The 19,804-nt window shown below is 37.0% G+C and overlaps 4 protein-coding genes across 5 annotated transcripts; 2 read left to right on the top strand and 2 right to left on the bottom strand.

Moving 5' to 3' along the window:
- The first annotated feature begins 275 nt into the window (after positions 1-275).
- LOC106130865 (rRNA-processing protein FCF1 homolog) lies at positions 276-1,146 on the top strand. The gene is made up of 2 exons (XM_013329797.2): positions 276-414; positions 507-1,146. Exons 1-2 carry the CDS (start codon positions 412-414, stop codon positions 1,119-1,121), a joined length of 618 nt encoding a protein of 205 aa, XP_013185251.1. The 5' UTR covers positions 276-411; the 3' UTR covers positions 1,122-1,146.
- A 337-nt stretch (positions 1,147-1,483) lies between these two features.
- LOC106130864 (DNA methyltransferase 1-associated protein 1) lies at positions 1,484-6,405 on the bottom strand. 2 transcript variants are annotated; one of them, XM_060947902.1, is made up of 9 exons: positions 6,366-6,405; positions 5,913-6,171; positions 5,439-5,602; positions 4,666-4,884; positions 4,155-4,286; positions 3,633-3,896; positions 3,013-3,151; positions 2,336-2,490; positions 1,484-1,715 (listed from the first exon to the last, which is right to left on the bottom strand). In XM_060947902.1, the coding sequence occupies exons 2-9, from the start codon at positions 6,118-6,120 to the stop codon at positions 1,605-1,607; spliced, it is 1,392 nt and encodes a 463-aa protein (XP_060803885.1). In that variant the 5' UTR covers positions 6,121-6,171; positions 6,366-6,405; the 3' UTR covers positions 1,484-1,604. The 2 variants fall into 2 exon arrangements, with proteins under 2 accessions (XP_060803885.1, XP_060803886.1); XM_060947903.1 differs by having other exon boundaries at positions 6,353-6,371.
- Positions 6,406-7,795: 1,390 nt separating this feature from the next.
- Positions 7,796-8,659, top strand: LOC106130833 (retinol dehydrogenase 12-like). The gene has a single exon (XM_060947729.1). The coding sequence runs from the start codon at positions 7,796-7,798 to the stop codon at positions 8,657-8,659; it is 864 nt and encodes a 287-aa protein (XP_060803712.1).
- Positions 8,660-9,602: 943 nt separating this feature from the next.
- Positions 9,603-17,114, bottom strand: LOC106130832 (carotenoid isomerooxygenase). Its single transcript, XM_013329763.1, has 13 exons — positions 17,012-17,114; positions 16,169-16,280; positions 14,945-15,091; positions 14,548-14,658; positions 14,292-14,389; positions 13,738-13,818; positions 13,425-13,505; positions 12,960-13,084; positions 12,342-12,518; positions 11,644-11,800; positions 10,678-10,739; positions 10,306-10,404; positions 9,603-9,794 (listed from the first exon to the last, which is right to left on the bottom strand). The coding sequence occupies exons 1-13, from the start codon at positions 17,112-17,114 to the stop codon at positions 9,603-9,605; spliced, it is 1,545 nt and encodes a 514-aa protein (XP_013185217.1).
- Positions 17,115-19,804: the final 2,690 nt, after the last annotated feature.

The following is a 19,804-nucleotide window of genomic DNA, read 5'->3' as shown; positions in this document are numbered from 1 at the left end:
GGCTTGGTTAAAGCTTTCGGCAGGATCGCCATGCCGGCGACTTCGTTAGTTTTAGGTTTGTTCGGGTCGGATAGCCAGGATTTTCAGAGTCGATAAGATCTAGGTCGGACGAAGTCAAACACACGGCCCTTAGTGATAACATTTGTCATACAAAACAACTCTTTCTCAGCCATATTGTGTAAACGCATAGTATATAGGAAAAAAACTTAGTTTTGTACCTGGGGCTGTCACTGTCAACGTCAACGAGTACTTTGTCATTGTCAATTTGACAGTAAATTTCGCAATTCCAGACTTCCAGTTTTGTTTTGTCTCATACTTCTGCCGTTTTCTTTGCATGAGTTTATGGTATTTATTTCGTAAATTAAATATCTGCTCATATTTTCGTTAGTATATAATAAGTTAAAAAGCGAAATGGTGAGTAAAATTTCAAATAGAGGTCTTAATTATAATTTAAAATTCGTGCCTTCACGTTGAAACATAACCTATAAACCGTTGTTTATTTCTAGGGCAAACAACGGAAAACTAGGAAAATTGTCGAGAAGAGATTTGCTCAAATGAAAAAGATGATCAGTCCAAGCGACAGTAGAATCAAAGCTGCTGAAAGAGCTGAGCCAAGGAAAAAGAAGCCGGTAGATCCACATGAACTGAAGATACGGGAGGTTCCACAAACGAGTTCTGCTCTATTTTTCCAGTACAATACTCAATTAGGACCGCCCTATCACATACTCATTGACACAAATTTCATTAACTTCTCTATCAAAAATAAACTAGACATAATGCAAAATATGATGGATTGTTTGTATGCAAAATGTATACCATACATAACAGATTGTGTGATGGGAGAGTTGGAGAAATTGGGTAGAAAATATCGTGTTGCATTAAGAATAATAAAAGATCCACGATTTGAGAGGATAGCGTGTCTTCATAAAGGTACTTATGCTGATGATTGTATAGTTCAAAGGGTGACCCAACACAAGTGTTATATAGTAGCGACAAATGACAAAGACTTGAAAAGAAGAATTAGAAAGATTCCTGGAGTGCCGATCATGTATGTAGCTCAACACAAGTACACAATTGAGAGAATGCCAGATGCATATGGTGCACCAAAGGGTGCAATTTGATGTAAATAAAAGTTAGTTATAAGTCTATTTTGTTTTATTTCTATTTATTACTAAGTTATTCAGCCATGATTCCATATTATGTTATTAAAGCCATGGTGCATTTCAAGTATTGACTCAGGAACTAGTATCTATAATTTTAGTTACTTACGAAATCATTGCCCCATTAGAGAATGGTGTGAGTTTCATATAGTAAGGCTTTTTATTAAGTTCAACTTAGCTGGAAACATTAACATATCTTCCAAGTGTCCTCATTTCTCTCGAGAGGAGCTGTGGCTCTTTCGAAGCTGTAGTCTGTTGTACACATGGTATATGAATTCTATGAAAGGAGTCTGCTATTCTATGGCAATTTAAACAATACTATCTGTCATTTAGCTTATATTTTATTACCATTTCTCAATAGTCAAACTGTGTAAAACTACTCAGTTGGACTGTTGTTTATATGAAGTGAACACTTAATTACTAAAGCAATATATTTACAATGTCTCAGATTGTACTATTATGAGCACTTGGAGATCCAACCACATCAATTATTTCGCTCATTGGTTTTGCTTCATTGTCAGTAGAACTGCATATGGACGCTGGGATCGTCAATGTCTGTAACAATGGAAATATATTTCTCTCTTAACATGTTTTAATTTATTTAAACTTCATTGCACAAAATACAAATGTACAGCACAATTGGCAGACTTAATGCTAGAAGCATTATCTACCAGTCAACCATTGGGTCTGACAGAGAACTTCTGAAGTGTTTCTGATGTCCCAAGTGGTTCTGCACTTTACAATAGCACCACATCATCTCTTTCCCATGTCGAAAAGGCGACAAAGGGCTAATAAACTTGTGATTCGTCTTTTAGGCAATGGGCTAGTTACCTGTCACAAATTGAATCTCTATTCCACCATTAAGTCATACATCTGAACATGGCCTGTAAACCTTTACAGGGCTGTTTGCTCTTGTCTACACCATAAGGGATAAACACATGATTGTATGTAAAAAATGTACATATTTTTGAAAATATTCACAGTCTTGCACATATTACAATATTGGCAAAAACCAAATGTCTTCCTACTGTCACCATATTTCTGATACAAAACAACTTAAAAATCAACAACTTAGTGAAGTGATCTTTATACGCTGTACGATATTGTTGGCTCTGTCTAACCCATAAGGAGTAAGATGATTAGTTTAATTAAATTTGTGAGAACATGAAACTCACTTTTCCTGGATTGACAGCTTCATATTGATGCCTCAAAGCCTGCAGCTCAAACTCACACGACACCAGCGCACTCTTCAAGTCCAACACCAGAGCTAGGTCCGATCTTAGGTCATTGAAATGTTTGCAAATAGCTTCTGTAGGCGTCGGTGACACGTCTGAAAGAAATTTAATAGGTTTTGAATTCATTTTTTGACGGCGCAGCAGTAGCGCGCTTGTCTGTAACACATTAAGTCCCGGGTTCGAATCCCGATCAGGGAATGATGAGAAACGAAATTTTTCTAATTGGCATGGGTCTTGGATGTGTATCTATATAAGTATTTACTCGTATTATAGATTATAGTATCGTTGAGTTAATATCTCGTAACACAAGCCTTGAATATACTTTCGAGGCTTACTCAATCTGTGTTTAAGTTATGTTGACTTCAATAAGTGATACCTTGCATCCAATTTTGAAAATAAATCTTAGCTATTCTTAAAGCTGCAGAAGTTTTGACTTGACAGCAAAAAGGTATATCAAAACCTGTGTTTTTATAGTATCCAATATGTGCTAGGTTCCCTTGCAATGTCGCGGTGTAAGGGCTCGATTTGCTTGTATCCGATAAGGCGAACCCCGGGCTCCTCTCCAGACGCTCGAGTACACGACCTGGACCAACACTAGGACTTAGTACAAGACTTACCAATATTGAGAAGCCGAAGTTCCTGCTCAATGGCTTTAGCTTTCCGACCGACTCCGGGCGGCAGCTTCATGCGCTGAGAACGAAGAGAAACTCCCGCGCCGCGCGCCTCGGGAAACTTGATGCCAGACCATTCCACTGTCTGCAATTTGGACAAAGCCATTAATTCCTTACTTACCCATTAAAAAGTACTTTGTTGGTTTTTAAAAAATAACGCTGTAGACAGTGTAAGCGCTACTGGAAACTTGGAAAGATGAATTATAATTAATTATTGTATTTATGAGATTTTTTTTATCTAGAATGGTGGGTAAGATTAACATACATATATATGGTCACGTCTATATCCCATGCGGGGTAGACAGAGCCAACAGTCTTGACGACTAACTGGCCACGTTCAGCTATTTGGCTTAATGATAGAATTGAGATTCAAATAGTGACAGGTTGCTAGCCCATCGCCTAAAAGAAGAATCCCAAGTTTGTAGGCTTAACCTAAACCTAAAGTAAGATTAACGATTAATTTAATTATAAAGTAGTATCCTATTCCAATTAGGCAAGAAAAACAGCTAACTTTATATTAACAGTTACAAAAAAAAAAAAAAAATTAAATCTTTTAATAATCTTACCACAGCCTCGACCGCTCTAACCGGCCTCTGCTGCGTGGTCAACTTCTTCTTCTGCAGCTTCTTGTCGTGCCGCCTCGCAGCATTGGGCGTGTTGGCCAGGGTGCCAGCGGCCTCGTTGTTATTGGCTACGTGGTTGTTTGCCGTCACGTTACCACTGTCCGCCCTGGATATAAGTTTTTGCAGATCCTGAGTCTTCCGTTCCCTTTCCCGCTTCCTGGCTTCGATTTTCTTTAATTCCGCTAACAGCATCTGCTCTTCGTCGATCTGTGGAATTAATGGAAATAAATTACTGTGAAGTGTTGGCAATACATTGTATAGCCTAGAGGCGCAATCGACGGTGTTGCCAGGGTAAACGTAGTGTTGCGAACAGAAGTGAATCTCGCAATAATAAACGGCATTATATAACATTAACTGCATTTTTTAATTTCGGCATCAATTATTTCTATTTCTTTTCTGTATATTTAAGAAAGTCTATTGTAAAAAGCAGCAATCTATCATAAAAACTATAAACTTGCAAATCACCTGTTCCTGTGTCCTTTCAAATAATCTCCGCAGTTGTTCCTTCCTCTTCCTCTCATGTTCGGCGTCGTAGTGATAAACTCGCTTTTCACCATTTACCATTGTGCTTGTGTTGGACCATGGATTTGTTTTTACCTGAAAATAAAGCTCAATTTGTATCATCTGATTTTCCCAACAAACCTCCTATTAATTATACCCCCGGGAGGCCAACATAAGCGCGTGCGCGCGCACCGCATCTTCTCCTTTGGTCTACTTCAGCGCTCACCAAGTAGCTTGCTATCCTTTGGTTAGAAGGATCTCGTGTCAATAGCTAAATCCACATGCTCTAATTCAATTCAAAATTGAAATTCATATGATTGAGATAATTTCATAAACTAGTCCTAATAAAGGTTGTCGATATTCTATGGATTTTTAAATATTCTACCTATATCTAAACGTCACATTATTTGGCCACCTCAGCATGAGCTTATAGGTATCGCTCACAGCACATAAAATTTCATAAATAAGACTTTACCTTGCTCAATATAGCACATATATTGTAATATCTCTCTTTCAAATCCTCCACACTTCTGTCCCGGAACGCGGCCCGGTCCCATCGGTCGTGTATCACAATGAATCTGAGATCGAACCGCTGACAGAGGTCCATCAAATGATCAGTCTCGGCTTGACTCCAATCTTCAGACTTCAGGTATTGGTTGTATTCAGATTCTGAATATGAAGGTACTGAGACTTGCTACAATTAAAATTATATCGATATAAGTAGGTAAAAAAAAGGAGGCAGTTGTCTTTTTACAAAAGTTATTGAACTTTTGTAAAAAGACAACTGCCTCCTTTTTTTAAAGGATTAAAGATCTAAAACTTTCTCCCAAGTGTAAAAATCATTTTCCTGAAAACCGCATCAAAATCAGCACAGCGAACTGGGACATAATCTCGGAAAAACATACTTATGTACATAGATACAGGTAAATCTGAAAACCACCTTTTTTAAGGCTGTAAAAAGGTAATATAATGTTTGCTTGAAGTCTAGGTCACGGATAAAACCTATATGCTGGTTTAAACTAGGAATGTTTTTTTTATAATTGATCAAAGAGGCCATTATTTATATTTACATCATGAAGAAAGTTATTTCTCAAATACTAATTGAGATTCAAATGATGACATCTTATCAAAGAATGTCTGTACTGTTGCCACTAGAAACTTACTTTATTAACATCATTAATTTATTTACATCTCTAAATAGATAAATAAATTCACACTACATCTTAAAGTTAAAGTGTCAAAACTCACTTTATTAAACTGTGCAAATGGATATTCCTTCGCTTCATCGGCAGCTCTCTTCCAATGGTAGAACACAGCGTTGTCTGTGCGTGCGGGGTTTGTGAATGGTGCCCACACCCATTTTCTCACCTTCCGCATTCCCAACTTCGCTTTCGTTTGTTTGTATGCCTTGCCTGAAAAAATATGGAATAAAATATTTTTTCCAACCAAAAATTAAGACAGTTAAATAGTAATGAATATTTTCTTTTCAGAAAAGCTACTCTTGGAAAATAATATATAAGATAACCAGGTTTGTTGTCTACCCCAATGGGAAACAGACGTGGTAGTATGTATGATTGTATGTACATAAACTTTCCATGGTAATCCCTGTTGAAGAAGAACCCAGGGACAGTTTAGGGCCACAATCTTGGAGTTGGTATTGTTGTCATAAGCCTGGGATTGGATATATCTGTAATTGATTGTAAGAACAAGTACAATTTTTACCCGTATCAGTTGGCAACATAGGAGGAAGTTCCTTGTTAGAGTCATTATACAGGAGTGCGAATACTTCTCGATGCATGCCCTCAGGTCGTTTCACAGCCTTTGCAGTAACATATTTCTTTTTCGCTTTATCTCCGTGAATTATACTGTCCCTGCTGACTTCAGACGCCCCAGGCATCTCAATGTCCAATATATCCAAAATATCTGCCATTGTGATATGCTTTCAGCAAATATAGCTGCTATTTTCAATTGCCAAAAACACCTAAAACAAACAGTAGCAGTGAAACCGTCCACTTCTATTTCATTCAAGGAAATATATAAAGAAATGATACTAATAGATTTTATATTATTGTTTTGTTTAGTAACGCTTTCCTGTTATTAATTGAAATATTGATTATTACTACGTAGGTACATAATCTTCTTTAAAATAAAAATATTCTTACTTAATTTACCTACCTATGTTTTGGCTTCTTTTCTTCTTTACATTGGAAAGAATGTCAATGTCAAAATAAATAATGTAAATGACAGTGACACGACAAAAACTGACATTGACACTTGTTTACATTTTGCAGGTTTTTTAATTAATTTTAGCACTGGTAGAACATGCATGATGTACTGTAGCTTGAGTACACTATCTATCCAAACTTTCAACTTTTATAAATTAAGTCGATACTCTAAAAGGTAGAACCCATTAAATATTTTTTACAATATTGATATATGATAGTTGTCCATTCTAATAAACGTGAAGCAAAACAAAAGTAAACTCACATACCTAACTGAATCTCATTATCTATCTTACAAATAAACGTGGCCTTCAAGGATTATTACTAAAGGCTCTGTCTCCTACGTGAGGAATATAGACCTGATTTTAATGGCACTCATACACAAAGCAGTAGTCATACATCCTCACGCCCCTTTCCCGGTGTGATAGACAGAAGGCAGAGACTTCTTTCCACTATCTGCAAACCATAATAATTACTCTCTTCATAACATGCTACATTTATTTTGAGTTATGTAAACTCGTATTATTCTTTTAGATTCTCAAATTCATAAATCTTTTCAAGTAAGCTAGTTCGTTTAAGTTTACCTTTCACCAGGAAAGAGTAGAATAACGTATAGATGAACGTGATGAACTTTTCAGTCTTTTCAAGACTGTTGGCTTTGTCTACCCCGCAAGGCAAATAGACTTGACTGAAGGGATATGTACCTATGTACCTAAAATAAAAAATACATAGGTAATAATTACCTATAAACCAAATACTTAAGTGCCTACCTATGTAGGTACAGAAATAAACATATAAGTTGATACGGGAAAAATTACATAGATCGAGTTAGCTTCAAAGTAAGTTCCTACTAAATCCAATCAGAAAAAGTTGATTTCTCAACATGACCGTCATAAAAAAACATACTTAAGATACTACATATAATCACTTCTTTATCCCTTACAGGGTAGACAGAGCCAATAGTCCGGAAAAAAATAAACGTGATGTTCACCTGTAAGTATCTAGTTAGTACAGAACATATACAAATCTGTCTTTATTACAGGCTACAGCGTCATAAAATAACACGCACGCACTTAATCTACCTAATATTACAGTTAACTGTAGCGATTTTACGAGTTCACCTCGTTGACTTCGACATGACCCTGCACAGTTTACTTTGTTCCATTAAGTGTACTGATTTTGCTAAAGTATCTAGGTACCTACTTACGTATATAAAGTGACGTGACCGTAATTTCAAGAGCCATATGAACAGTCAGTTTGCCAGACACAAGTATTTTGTCCGCCAACATGATTTTACCTATTATCTTGTTTTTCTTTACATTTATTTTCCTTCTTCGGTCTTACTTGCGCGCAAATATAGCGATATGTAAATCAAACGAAATGATGACTGGAAAAGTCGTTATAGTGACTGGTGGAAGTGCTGGAATAGGGTATGAGATTGCAAAAGGGTTGGCCAAGAGACGGGCACGCGTGATCATTGCATCTAGGAATGAAGAACGAGGCGTGATGGTGGCTGCATCACTGGCCAAGGATACAGGGAATGATGACGTCATATTTAAACAATTAGACCTTGCATCGTTGAAGTCCATTAGAAACTTCTGCCAATATATAGTAAACACGGAGAAACATCTTCACGTATTGGTGAATAACGCTGCTGGAGTCTGCTTGGGCAACCAGCATACTGCCGACGGCATAGTCAAAGAAATGCAGGTTAACTATTTTGGTACCTTCTTGCTTACAATGCTTTTGCTGCCTATGCTCAAGAAGTCCCAACCAAGTAGAATAGTGATGTTAAGCTCCATAGCCGCCTATTTAGGAGATTTCGATGCCGCCAAAATAAATAGACAAAAATATTATTCAGATTTCAAAACTTACGCAAATAGTAAATTTTGCGAATTATTATTCTGTGTAGAATTAACGAGGCGAATGAAGGATACGGGTGTGGTGGTGAATGCTGTTCATCCAGGGAATATATATACAAACATTGCAAATGAATCACCTTTACTGAATAGGGTTTTATTCAGAGTTTTGTGTTGGTTGACTCCAAGAAGTGCCATGGAAGGAGCGCAGACTCCCATTTACTTGGCAGTGGCTAAAGAAATGGATAATGTGTCTGGAAAGTTTTATTCCGATTGCAAGGAAATGCCTCTGCCGCGAGGTGCGAAGGATGTGAGAAAAGCTAATGAATTATGGAATTTATCGAGGAAATTGGTGGGTTATAAGGATGACGAAGAAACGATAAGTTAAAAAATTTCACTGGGAACTACATTGTTTCTGATAGATTGTGTATAAGAAATGGTTAGTATACCTAATACGTTCATTCCACGAGTTCCAACAAAATGATGTAATTAACAGAAAAATGATCTTAACCTAGGTGTAACCAAATACTTATGCCATAGTACAATAAGATTGAAATTGTGTTTCCCTGACTTCTCAATCCTGGACTTTGGTTATACAGGAACAATGGTGTAGAGGATTGTATATTGATTGATGTGGATTGGCTTTGGAGCCCCAAAATGCAGTATTAAAAAATAAAACTTTATTAAAGTCCTCGCGAGAAAATTTGGTCAGTGTTTTCAGTCAGTTACCTTCTATCATACACCTTTAGATTATTTACGTTCTTCTAAACTACGCAAACAATTTGTTAAAATGTAGCTGGTTTTAAACAACAATAAATAAGGTCGTTGTTAAATAAGACATAAAATACTAAGCAGTTTTTCCTGTTGTTCGTACGTTGTCAACCTCTTTACTCGACCTTACGAGGACGCGGCCTTTGCTTTGGGGTATAAAATAAAACAGCCGTTAATTTGATAGATACATTTTATGTTCTTTTTTTTCTGTAATGGGCACATTACGTACAGTAATCACTCAAACATAAAACTATTTTATTAACATTTTAATTGAAAATTTGAAAATTACCTACAATAATAATTCTAGTACCTGCATGTACCTTACTGTACTTACCAAAATCGTTAAGAGAACTTGTATATTTCTTTTATTTTTTCAATAATAATAAAAAAGTAAATTAAATAAAAATACTGGGCATAAAGATGACCTACATAATATAATGTCAATATTATTACTAACGAGCCCTATACTACTTATAACTATCATTAGTAATCTCTCATTGTGCTATATCAATCTTAAAACCTACATTCCACTGTGTGGTCATTTCTTCGATCGACTGCTCCTATTTTATCGTGGCGGCACTCTGTCTTTCCGGCAAAAACCAGCCATGAAGACACTTGGGAACTTCCGACGGTGTGATGAATTGTGCGCGTGCGATCTCCAACATAGTGCGCGCGTCCAGCACGATGAGATCCACGGAGCGAACCTCCCGTGAGGAAACTACGGCGCTGATTAACACCCCCTCGTCTTCATCCTACCAGAGACAAAATACCTAATAAATTAACACAGAACGGATGGACGGTGGAGGGTGCAACTAAGAACACGCTAAGATTTAAGAGAAAGAAAACGTGCACATGTAAGGTCTTTATAAGTCCTTATTAATTTTATTAACAAACATAGATATAATCACGTCCATATTCCATGGGGGTAGACATAACCAACAGTCTTGAAAAGGCTGAAGGGCCACGTTCAGCTGTGCGGTTTAATTATGGTATTGAAATTCAAATAATGACAGGCTGCAAGTCAATCGCTTACCAGGAGAATCACAACTTTATTAGCCATTCCTTTCCAGTCCAGGTCTGTTCCTCGGAAGCACGTCAAACCAATGGGTCCTGTACTTACAAGTTCGCATCAAATTTTCTGAATAGGGACTGCATAAATACCTGCCTAAATAGTTATTTTTGACTTGGTATAGTCAAGATTTAACATTGACACGAGGGAAGGCCTACGTCTTTTATCAGTCAATAAATAATTTTTGCTCTTGCCTTAGCATTTGGTGAGGGCACGAAGATTGGTTCACTGGGGTAGCTGTCGGGTTCACACCACGTTTTAGTAATGCCCGTCAATGTATCCACCTTTATTACCTGTAAATGAAAAGCTAAATAATATAAACATTAATACTTCATCAAAATTAAAGGGGCGGCAAATCTAACCTAGGAGTTTACAGGTTTTATCGTAGTATTTAGGTACGCATTGATGTCACAAATTTTGTTATCTATTTACGGAACCCTTAAATCCAATGGAAGTTTCATCAACTTAGATATATTGATGGAGTAGTTATGATATGCATTATGGATGGAATGACTATATTATACCAAGGTGTTTCTGCCGAAAATTTAAGTAAAAGTTGAACTTACTAAGCCAGGGTTCGCAGCGTCGACATCTGAGCTGATTGCATAAAAGTATCGATAAGGACGACCTGTGAAAAGGTGTTAACATTATTTTATGAAAAATTTATAATATTATCAATATAATATTTTAATTTAATAATGATAGCTTATGAAGGCAATTAGATTTCTAATGGTGGTAAAAAAATTTGCTTATTGGGAAATACTTATTGTTGAACATCCATTTCATTAGGCTAATTATCATTGTTAATGTATACGCGAGTGAAATTTGCTTCGATCCTAACCATTAATTTACCACATGTTCGAGCAAATTTATGACGATACACTTACGTGTCCGCAACAATGACATGGACTAAGTAATTTTCCTTGATCTTGATCTAAGTATAATTTTATAAAGTGTAACACTATAAAAATATTTCAGAGCATAGATTCAGAGGCATTCGTGATAATATAACAGCGATAATGAATAAAGAAAGCCATTCGAGTGTTCATGTCCTTGTATTTTGTCTGCTTTGTCACCAAAGCCGACAAAATACAGGGAAGCCATCTACATTGGTACGGTCACGTCTTGCGGAAGCATGCAGGCTATCTGGGGAACAGATGTCTAGCCGTGCCATTTTGATGGAGCCAATTGAATGATAGTATGCAAGTCAAACTGTGGACGCAAGAGCGGGCAAAGGGGAGAGAAAAATCGGAAGGCGGACCCCGAGATCCGAAGCACTACACTAGGTTGCAACCAGAAAACGCTTAGAAACAGAGAGCCAGAAAAGAAAAGATGTTCCTGGAAAGTTGAGATATATAATGTGGACCATAAAATAATGGGTAGGTACAGATGATAATATCGACAACGATAGAGACAAACTTAAGAATGATGAAAACCGTTCAAATAAAATAAATGGTTCTTGGAAGGCGAGATAGGTATGTCGCGGCAACTACGGATAGAAAAGAAAAAAGAGTTGTAAAAATGATAATTACCGTTGTAAAGATCATAGTGAATCCTCGGGGTTTCGCAGCCAAGGTCAGCCAGTAACTTGGGCTCCACTCGGCTCCGGCTGGGAGCATCTAACGGGACCACAATTCGTTTGGGGCGACCTCGGAACCATTCTGCGTAGTCGGCGTTACTTTGCATTGTCTGAAAATGTTTAGAAAAATTGACGTTTCGACTAAGGTACCTACCACTAAAAGGCTCCTTAATAAGGAGTAATGATTGAAAGATGGAAATCGAAATTAGCTTTCCAATAAACTGCTCAGCTCTCAAATTGGGATTAAAGACAGGATTGGTATCAAGTTTAACTTACTACTGAGTATTTGGATTCTAAGCAGATGAACGTTGTGAATGCATGGTGCTACTAAGGGCAGTCTGTTTGGTCATCTTATGTTTATTCGATTCATTCATAATATCATGTCATTATTTTTAAAAAAATAGGAGACAGAGCCAACAGTTTTTAAAAGATTAAAGAGCCACATTCAGCTACTGTTTGTAATTATAAAAAATTCAACGTTTTGTGCATTCAGTCCACGAAAAAAACATGATTAAATTAAACAAGTTCCTATTTACGAAAATACGCAGGCTTATTTTTCTCATCCGCATTCCAAGTTGTACCCAAGTTATAAGTTAAGCTATAAGTTATAGTTTAAGCAAGTAAATGTAATGATTTCTTAATAATACCTACCTCGATGGCTTGTATATACATCGCGTCCAAAGCCTTAGCATCCTTGTAGGCACAGAGGTCTACCACCAGCTCGCCGTCCTTCTCGTAGCAATTGATGATGTGAAGGAAGAACAGGGGGACCGTGCGGAACCGCTTCCACTCATTGCCATCTTTTCTACTCAGGAGAATTATGTGGGTCTGGAAATTACATAAAATAGGGCAGATAGGTATGGACAGATTGCTATTCATTCGTAAATACGGAAGAAATTTATATTTATTTATTCTTTCTCAGCTTCTATATCACATACACAATTAAAATAGTTCACACTTTATGTCCGCAGCCGTCAATGAGAATATTTTGCAAGTTAGAAATACTTAGTATGTTGAACCTAAAGTGCTACACAATTTTAATTTCAATAAGAATTTTGGTAAGTTGTTAATCACTGCTTTTAATTTGTTTATTTGTTAAGAGGTCTGCAACTTCTTTAGTTTTTAAATAAGCACGCAACAGTGTAAGCGATGCTTGGTAGCTTTAAAGCCAGGTTTTATAAGGTCTGCCCAACCTTGGTTCGCCGGACGCGGTTTTGGCCAGAAAATTGTTCCCCAGAGATGTCAATGTTGTAACAAGTGTATGAATACCTCATGGTCAGGGTACCAATGAAGACTGGAGGCGAGTGGTTCATTCGCGAGCTGGTTCTTGACCATGCTGACCAGGGCTACCGACAGCGGCTGCTCTACCATCACGAAGAAGTTGTCAGTGATGCCTGTGTCAATAAAAAGTTCTTTATGATTCCCGTAAAGTATAAAGATGCCGCGCTCAGAGTTTCGTAAAAACATAACCATAAAAGGTACATAGAAATTAATATTTATTTTATTAAACCTGACCTAGGATGTGTTTAATGTTCTCCATACATACTCGTATATAATCACGTCTATACCTAGCATGGTTGGTAAAGCCAACAGTCTTGGAAAGACTGAAAGGTTAGGCCTAAGATGGGATTTTAATTCAAATAGCGTCAGGTTAAATTGCTAGCCAAGAATCCCAAGTTTATTAGCCTTTCTCTTACTTGTTCATTTTACAGATTAATTTAAAATATAACTTACCGAATGTGTGCATGTATGACGGGTGTAGAGGCCATTTCGGTTTCACGCTTGCCACTATTTGAGCGTTTGCGAACATGTCTCCTAGGAAGGCAAGAACACGTAGCTTCATAATAAATTCATTATTACAGTTTCAAAAATAACAGAAAACTTAGTGCAAATTCCACATTTGAGAATATTAAAAGTCCACATTAGAGAATATTAAAATCTTTTTTATTTGATTCGCACAGTTCTTCCGTTACCATTTTAAATATTACTAAGAGATTTTTGTAATAAAATATTTCTTGTCTTCAATATTACAGATTTGAACACCTACCTTTTTCTATAAAGGGAAATTTAACAATCACATGCTTCAGTCGTCCTTTGACGATAGACATCCCCAAGTTGTAGACATCGCCTGAAAAATAATAAGATAAAAACGGTGTGACATTTAACCATGGGGAACCTGAAGTGAACAGACAAGTGTGAGGAAGTGAAGGTACTACAAATGAGTTACTATGCCTTATAGATCAACGTACCGTGTGGTTCCAGGCGTCTATGAAGAAAAGAATTGGTCTACTCCATCTCTTTTCCATGAAAGTCGTAAAAGGCGACTAAGGGTTGGGCTTATAATTTTGGGATTCTTCTGTAAGGCGATGGGCTAGCAACCTATCACTATTTGAATCTCATTTGTATCATTAAGCCTAGCAGCTGAACGTGTCCTATCAGTCTTTTCAAGACTATTGGCTCCGTCTACCCCGCAAGGGATATAGTCGTGTTTTTATGTATGTATGTATTGATCAACATTCGTGAATCGACCTCCAGTGTGGTTTATAATAGTTAAACGAACGAAGAAATAGGTAGGTATTTCAAATTATTTCAAATGAATACCATTTGGCATGACGTGTGGGTGGGAGGTGTGGTTGACCAGCGCCACGCTGTTCATTAGATTTTTCCTCTCCAAAGTGTCCAAGGTTACTGGGTCCACTCTGGAATTAAAAAAAGCGTACAGATTCCAAGAAATATATCGCACTTCCAGAACTGAAAACTTAAATTTTACTGTCAAGAGTTCGACTCATCAGTAAATTTGTTAAACTGTTTCAAATAAATATTTAACTGGTGATGATATAAGACTTATGGAACCCACCTGTGAATCACCGGACCTTCAGTGAATGCATACATTTCGTCTCCGAAGGGGTAGAGGGATATCATGGCGTTGTCTGACAATGATTCCCCAGGTTTGAATACCGCTGCAACTCTGCAATAGTACAAGCGTTTGAAAACCTCATAACACGTTCCAATTTCCATTAACTCACTACTTAAATGTAATAAATCTAACTTTACTTTCGAAATTGTTTAATTCGTTGATGTCTAGGTTAAGATTAAGATTAAACTGGGTTTTCCTTTGCTTCCAAAGGATGGCTTTTAGCCAAGCACTTACAACTATGATAGTATATATCAAAAAATTATAATGTTAAGTTATTGTGAAGCAGGAAATTGACTTCTGTGTCCGCTGTGGATCTAGATATACTACCTCTTCTTACCTATCAAAGATAGTGTGACAAGGATCAGGCACTGCTTTGGTTCCAAACTCCGTGACCACGATGCGGTCTGCAGCGCGGTTCTTCTTGAAAGTGTTGGAGCGGAGAAACCGGCATTGGTATGTCACGCTGCCATCGTGGATCGCGAATCTGGACAAGAGAATAATTAGTATAAATAAGCCTTTGTCCGTTCCTGCCTTCGCGTGTGGAATGTCTCGAAATATCAATTTACAAATTTTAAATTTTAACATTAATTGTCTGGAGTAGTATGGACGGCGCGGCGCCTGCGTTGATATTACATATTTCAAGAATTACGTAACTGCACCTTTTGCTATGGTAACTATTAAGGGTGCTTCCTTGGGGGCCGATTTTATAATCAGGGGGAGGGAGTTCAGCTCTCCGATAGCGGCTTAATTATTTAAGACAAACTCAAAAACAGACAGCCTAAAATATAGGATAAAGATTGAAGTATCCAACCAACACTTACAAACACATCATATAAATAAAGTGGCAGGGGAAAGTGGGTCTAAATACTCATCAGACTCCTGATTATTGATTAGGATAATCTAGATTTGTTAGTGTAGTTACCTCAGCAAACGAAGCTTATTAACCAGTAATTGCTGGACTCAGGTAGACGTCAATTAGCTAATGCTCTTTGTAGGTTGTTGTCAAGCATTTAGCGATTATCGTCAATTATCAAGAGATATGTCCTCAATAGTTTCAATACCTGATGGGTGATGATTGCTGTCAATTTATTTGCGGCATTTAAGATAGATGTAGTAAATTTCTATCGACTTGGGAGCAATTTCAATAAATAGAATGCTCTATACTCGACCCATAAGTAAAATTATATTGTAAACTAGTTATTGGACTAATTCTAAAGGGGGTTTCGATATCGAACTGCATTTCTCTTTTAGATTTGTTATTATTTATCACTTTTTTTGAGTTTACCTACGTAATATTCGAAGTCAATTCGCATTTCTTTTAAAAAAAGCTTTATTCTTCTCGAAATGTTCAGTAGCACTTTCAAATTTGGTACGCAGTTTATAGTAGGTAAGCACTATGATCAAAGTTTATTAAGATTTCCCTCTGAGGTGAGACAAGAGTCGCTTTATCATTTCTTAACCACGGGACCTGTAAGCTGGACAAACACCAAGCAATGAGGGATGGACTGACTTAAAGATCCTCTTCTGTAGCATTTTTGTGACCTTGATCTGGAATTCTCACCGGTGGAGCAGAGCTGAGCTGTCAAACAGATGCTGGAATCTCATGGAGCCAACCTTGAGGCTGCCGGGACCATTCCGCAACAGCGTCCCTTGCAGCCAGCTGGGGATTTCCCCTGAAAAAGAGGGGTGTTAAGTATATTTAGATTGAGTCCGGTGAAACTTTGGGAAGTTATAGTGATTCGGAAATATTTGTTTAGTATGGCTTAAACTTTATGGTAAGAGTGGTATGGTTGATTTATTATGGGTTTCGTTCCCTACAAAGGAAATCTGCAGTAAATTCTTCAAATAGTTTGTTCTTATTTACTGCGTTTGCTTTCGCTAACATTTACTTAGTGGACATAATTGTTTGTTTGGTAGTCTATCAGCAGGGATTTGAAGAACAAATAATCCAGGGTATACAAAGTTTTTTGGTTATCTGGAGTAACATCTGCAGCCTACCATCCCATTGGTAAATCCCGGTCTTCCCCCTCAGCCCAGCACGCGCGGCGCCAATTTTATCGCGCGAAAATCTATCGCTGTTTCACTTTTTATTATGACGTGAAACGGGACAGCAATAGCTTTTCGCGCGATAGAAACGGCGTCGCGCGTGTCACGCTGCAAGGGTAATGCCATACAGCTTTACAAAATGCATTATTGGGAAAGTATTGATCGTGGTATTGTTTCACTCGATTGTGTTTACTAAGTTTTTATTTTTTTGGGAAATAAATTCTTAAGATTGTGGTGAAAAATATCGGCGATAGTTTCCTCCTATTCGATACAGGTAGGGGTATAGTGATCGTGATTTGTGTCTCTCGTTGTCATTCATTTTTAGTAGGCCGTTGAGTATCATCGTTTCATTACCTACCTGTAATCTTGCCTTCCAAGGGCTCGGTGACCTCCTCCTCGCAGGAGCGCAGCCACACGTTGGCATCACAGTTTGGGTACAACTTCTTCTCGGTTTGCGCCATTTCAACTAAAAACTAGGAGCTTTCAAATGCACTATTCTTCTTTAGGTACTTAGGTATAAATTTCACATTAGCAATAGTTTAATATATAATTTATTGGCTTCTGTTATTTGAATTTTAAAATTCGCACCCGGTAAAAAACCAAAAGTACCTAATTATTAATGCTGCAATATGAAGTTCGTAATTCTGTGCTTAAAACTTGACATTCATATAGAAATACTTCGGGCTGCCGAAACAGATGATTACTATACGACATAAATTTCTAAAAAAAGCACGCTTGACTTGGTAGTTAGATAGGTACGTACCGTAAACATATATTTTAAAAATCCTAGCACTAACGTGTAAGAATTACACAAAATATAATGAAAATAATTCTTGGTTTCTTTTTTTTACAATCCACAGTAGATATGCCGACAGTAATTTTCGAAATCCGCGAATATTTCAAAACAAATTCCTAAGAATAATGAGTCAGTTAGTTTCCCGAATTACATATTAGAACAAAGCAATTAAAGATAGATTTTTTCCGTTGTTACTCACGGTGTTTCCAGGGTAAATAGTCACACGACAGACCAGCACTGAGGCCCGCTTCGTCGGGCGTCCCACAGAGCACTGAAACGACTGTAAACGACAAGGGTTGGTGGCTACAGCAGCGACTTGTTGATTGACCTTCAACGGGAGAAATTAAGACGATTAATGGAGTCCTATGTTTACATTGTTCTAGTATTAACTCGTTCTAAGTTCTTACTTAATATATTTTTTAAGATTTTATTTAAGTAAGCGCACTTTAACATTTTACATAAATGTTTGTTTTTTAAATGTTTTCATTGTAAGTGAATGTAATTCTTTATGAGAAATAAAGTTCTTAAACCAGAAGGTTTTAAACATTTCACCTTGATGTGGAAAGAGGTTTTAAAGTTTATACCTACGATCGGCTACATAGCTGCCTTGAGATTTTAATTTTAGATTTTTTACTAGCTGACCTCGTCCTTCTACTACTCCTTTCCAGGTTCATTTAAGGTCATAATCCAGAATTGGAAATCATTCACGAAGCGACTCCCGTCTGATCTCCGTTATGCGGGACTCAAAGAATCCAAAAGAAAGGATGGAACAAATTGTTGCTACACAAGGTGTAAATCGCATAATTAGTTGTAGTTCTTTGACTCCATCTCTTTCCCATAGATATCGTATAAGGCGACTACGGGAATAGGTACATTAAATTAGCGAAGAGTGCAACTTAGAGTTAAATCCAATATGAGTTAGACTCCTCTGCCATGATAGCGGAGGGCAGAAATCGCTTTAGCGGAAAAGAGTAGTGTTATGCGCACGCGGTACAAATATAAAATAATAGTTCTATTATTTTATAATTGTAACGCAGTTTATATATTGATAACTATGAACTTCTCGTGATCTAGATACTAATGAGCGTACAAGCTTCATCAAAACAAGGTAATTGCTCTCTAATAGCATCTAGTTGCTCATTGACCATTTAAATGAAGATTAGATACACACAGGTATGCAATTAGTTAATAAGCTAATTATTTTACTTTAATTTTAAATCATTACTATCTTTAAAAAACTTATATCTATTTCATCCTTATAAAATGGACTACCTTACTGCTTTATACATAACAATTGAATTTGTTTTTTAAATAGTTAATTGGAGTAAAAAATCGGTTAGCGATTAATTTAGATTTGAATTGTTTTTTATAAGTTATGCATATTTATATTTAGAATTATTTAAATCACAAGAAAGTAAGTAAATATAGTAAAATCATGTGAAAAAGTGCTGCGAAAGCCTATTTTCTAAACAAAATATTGATTTTGGGTGCTGGTGGGAACCAAACCAAAATGAATATATCCTTAGTAAATAATTTATAATGAAAATTACAAACAAAGTCTCAGTTCCGATAATCTATATTCCCGATAGATTATCGGAACTGAGACTTGTGTGTACCCTGAAAATGTCCAAGCACACATATAATCACGTCTTTATCCCTTACGGGCTAGACAGAGTCAACAGTCTCAAAGAGTCTTGTCTTCTTTCCTTTATATTTAAAACTGTATTCTTACTACATAGTACCTTTCAATTTAGATTAACTACTATGCTTGTTTTGTCATAAGTTATATTTTTAACCTTAACAAAAATACATACCAACAAATATTGAAACAATGTGAGAAAGTAGATAAATGTGGGTGGATCGAGAGAATAGAATATATATTTAAAAAAAATCAAATACCTTACCTGCGTATTGTGACATTAAGGTGATATAGCTATACCGACGAATTTGTACGAACCGACGAATACCTGTATCGAACTTGCACGTGACCTTGCCTAGTCGAAGGTTGCAGAAAGGGACAGGGTGGAAGGTACTGCCGCCCGCTGATTAAGTTTCCCTTCAAGTGCTCCCGTCGCAAGGCATGAGCAAACAGCGTTAATTTTATTTAAAAAAGTAAATGTCACATGCTGAGATGGTTTGGTCATGTGACGAGAGTGAATGAAAGCAGGTTGATTAAGCAGATAAGCAAGAAGAGTGTGAATGGGAATCGTTGGAGGCAAGAACGAAAGTACCTGGATCAAATCGTACATATGTATGTCCCCGATTCTTGTGGGGAATACAGAGCCAACAGTCTTGAATACTGAAAAGCCAGGAACAGCTCTATGGATGTCCTGGCGAAAGGTCAGGTCAAGAGTG

This window comes from Amyelois transitella, chromosome 14 (genome assembly GCF_032362555.1).
Source record: "Amyelois transitella isolate CPQ chromosome 14, ilAmyTran1.1, whole genome shotgun sequence".
Classification (NCBI taxonomy): domain Eukaryota; kingdom Metazoa; phylum Arthropoda; class Insecta; order Lepidoptera; family Pyralidae; genus Amyelois; species Amyelois transitella.
This window is presented reverse-complemented; position numbering and strand designations above follow the sequence as displayed.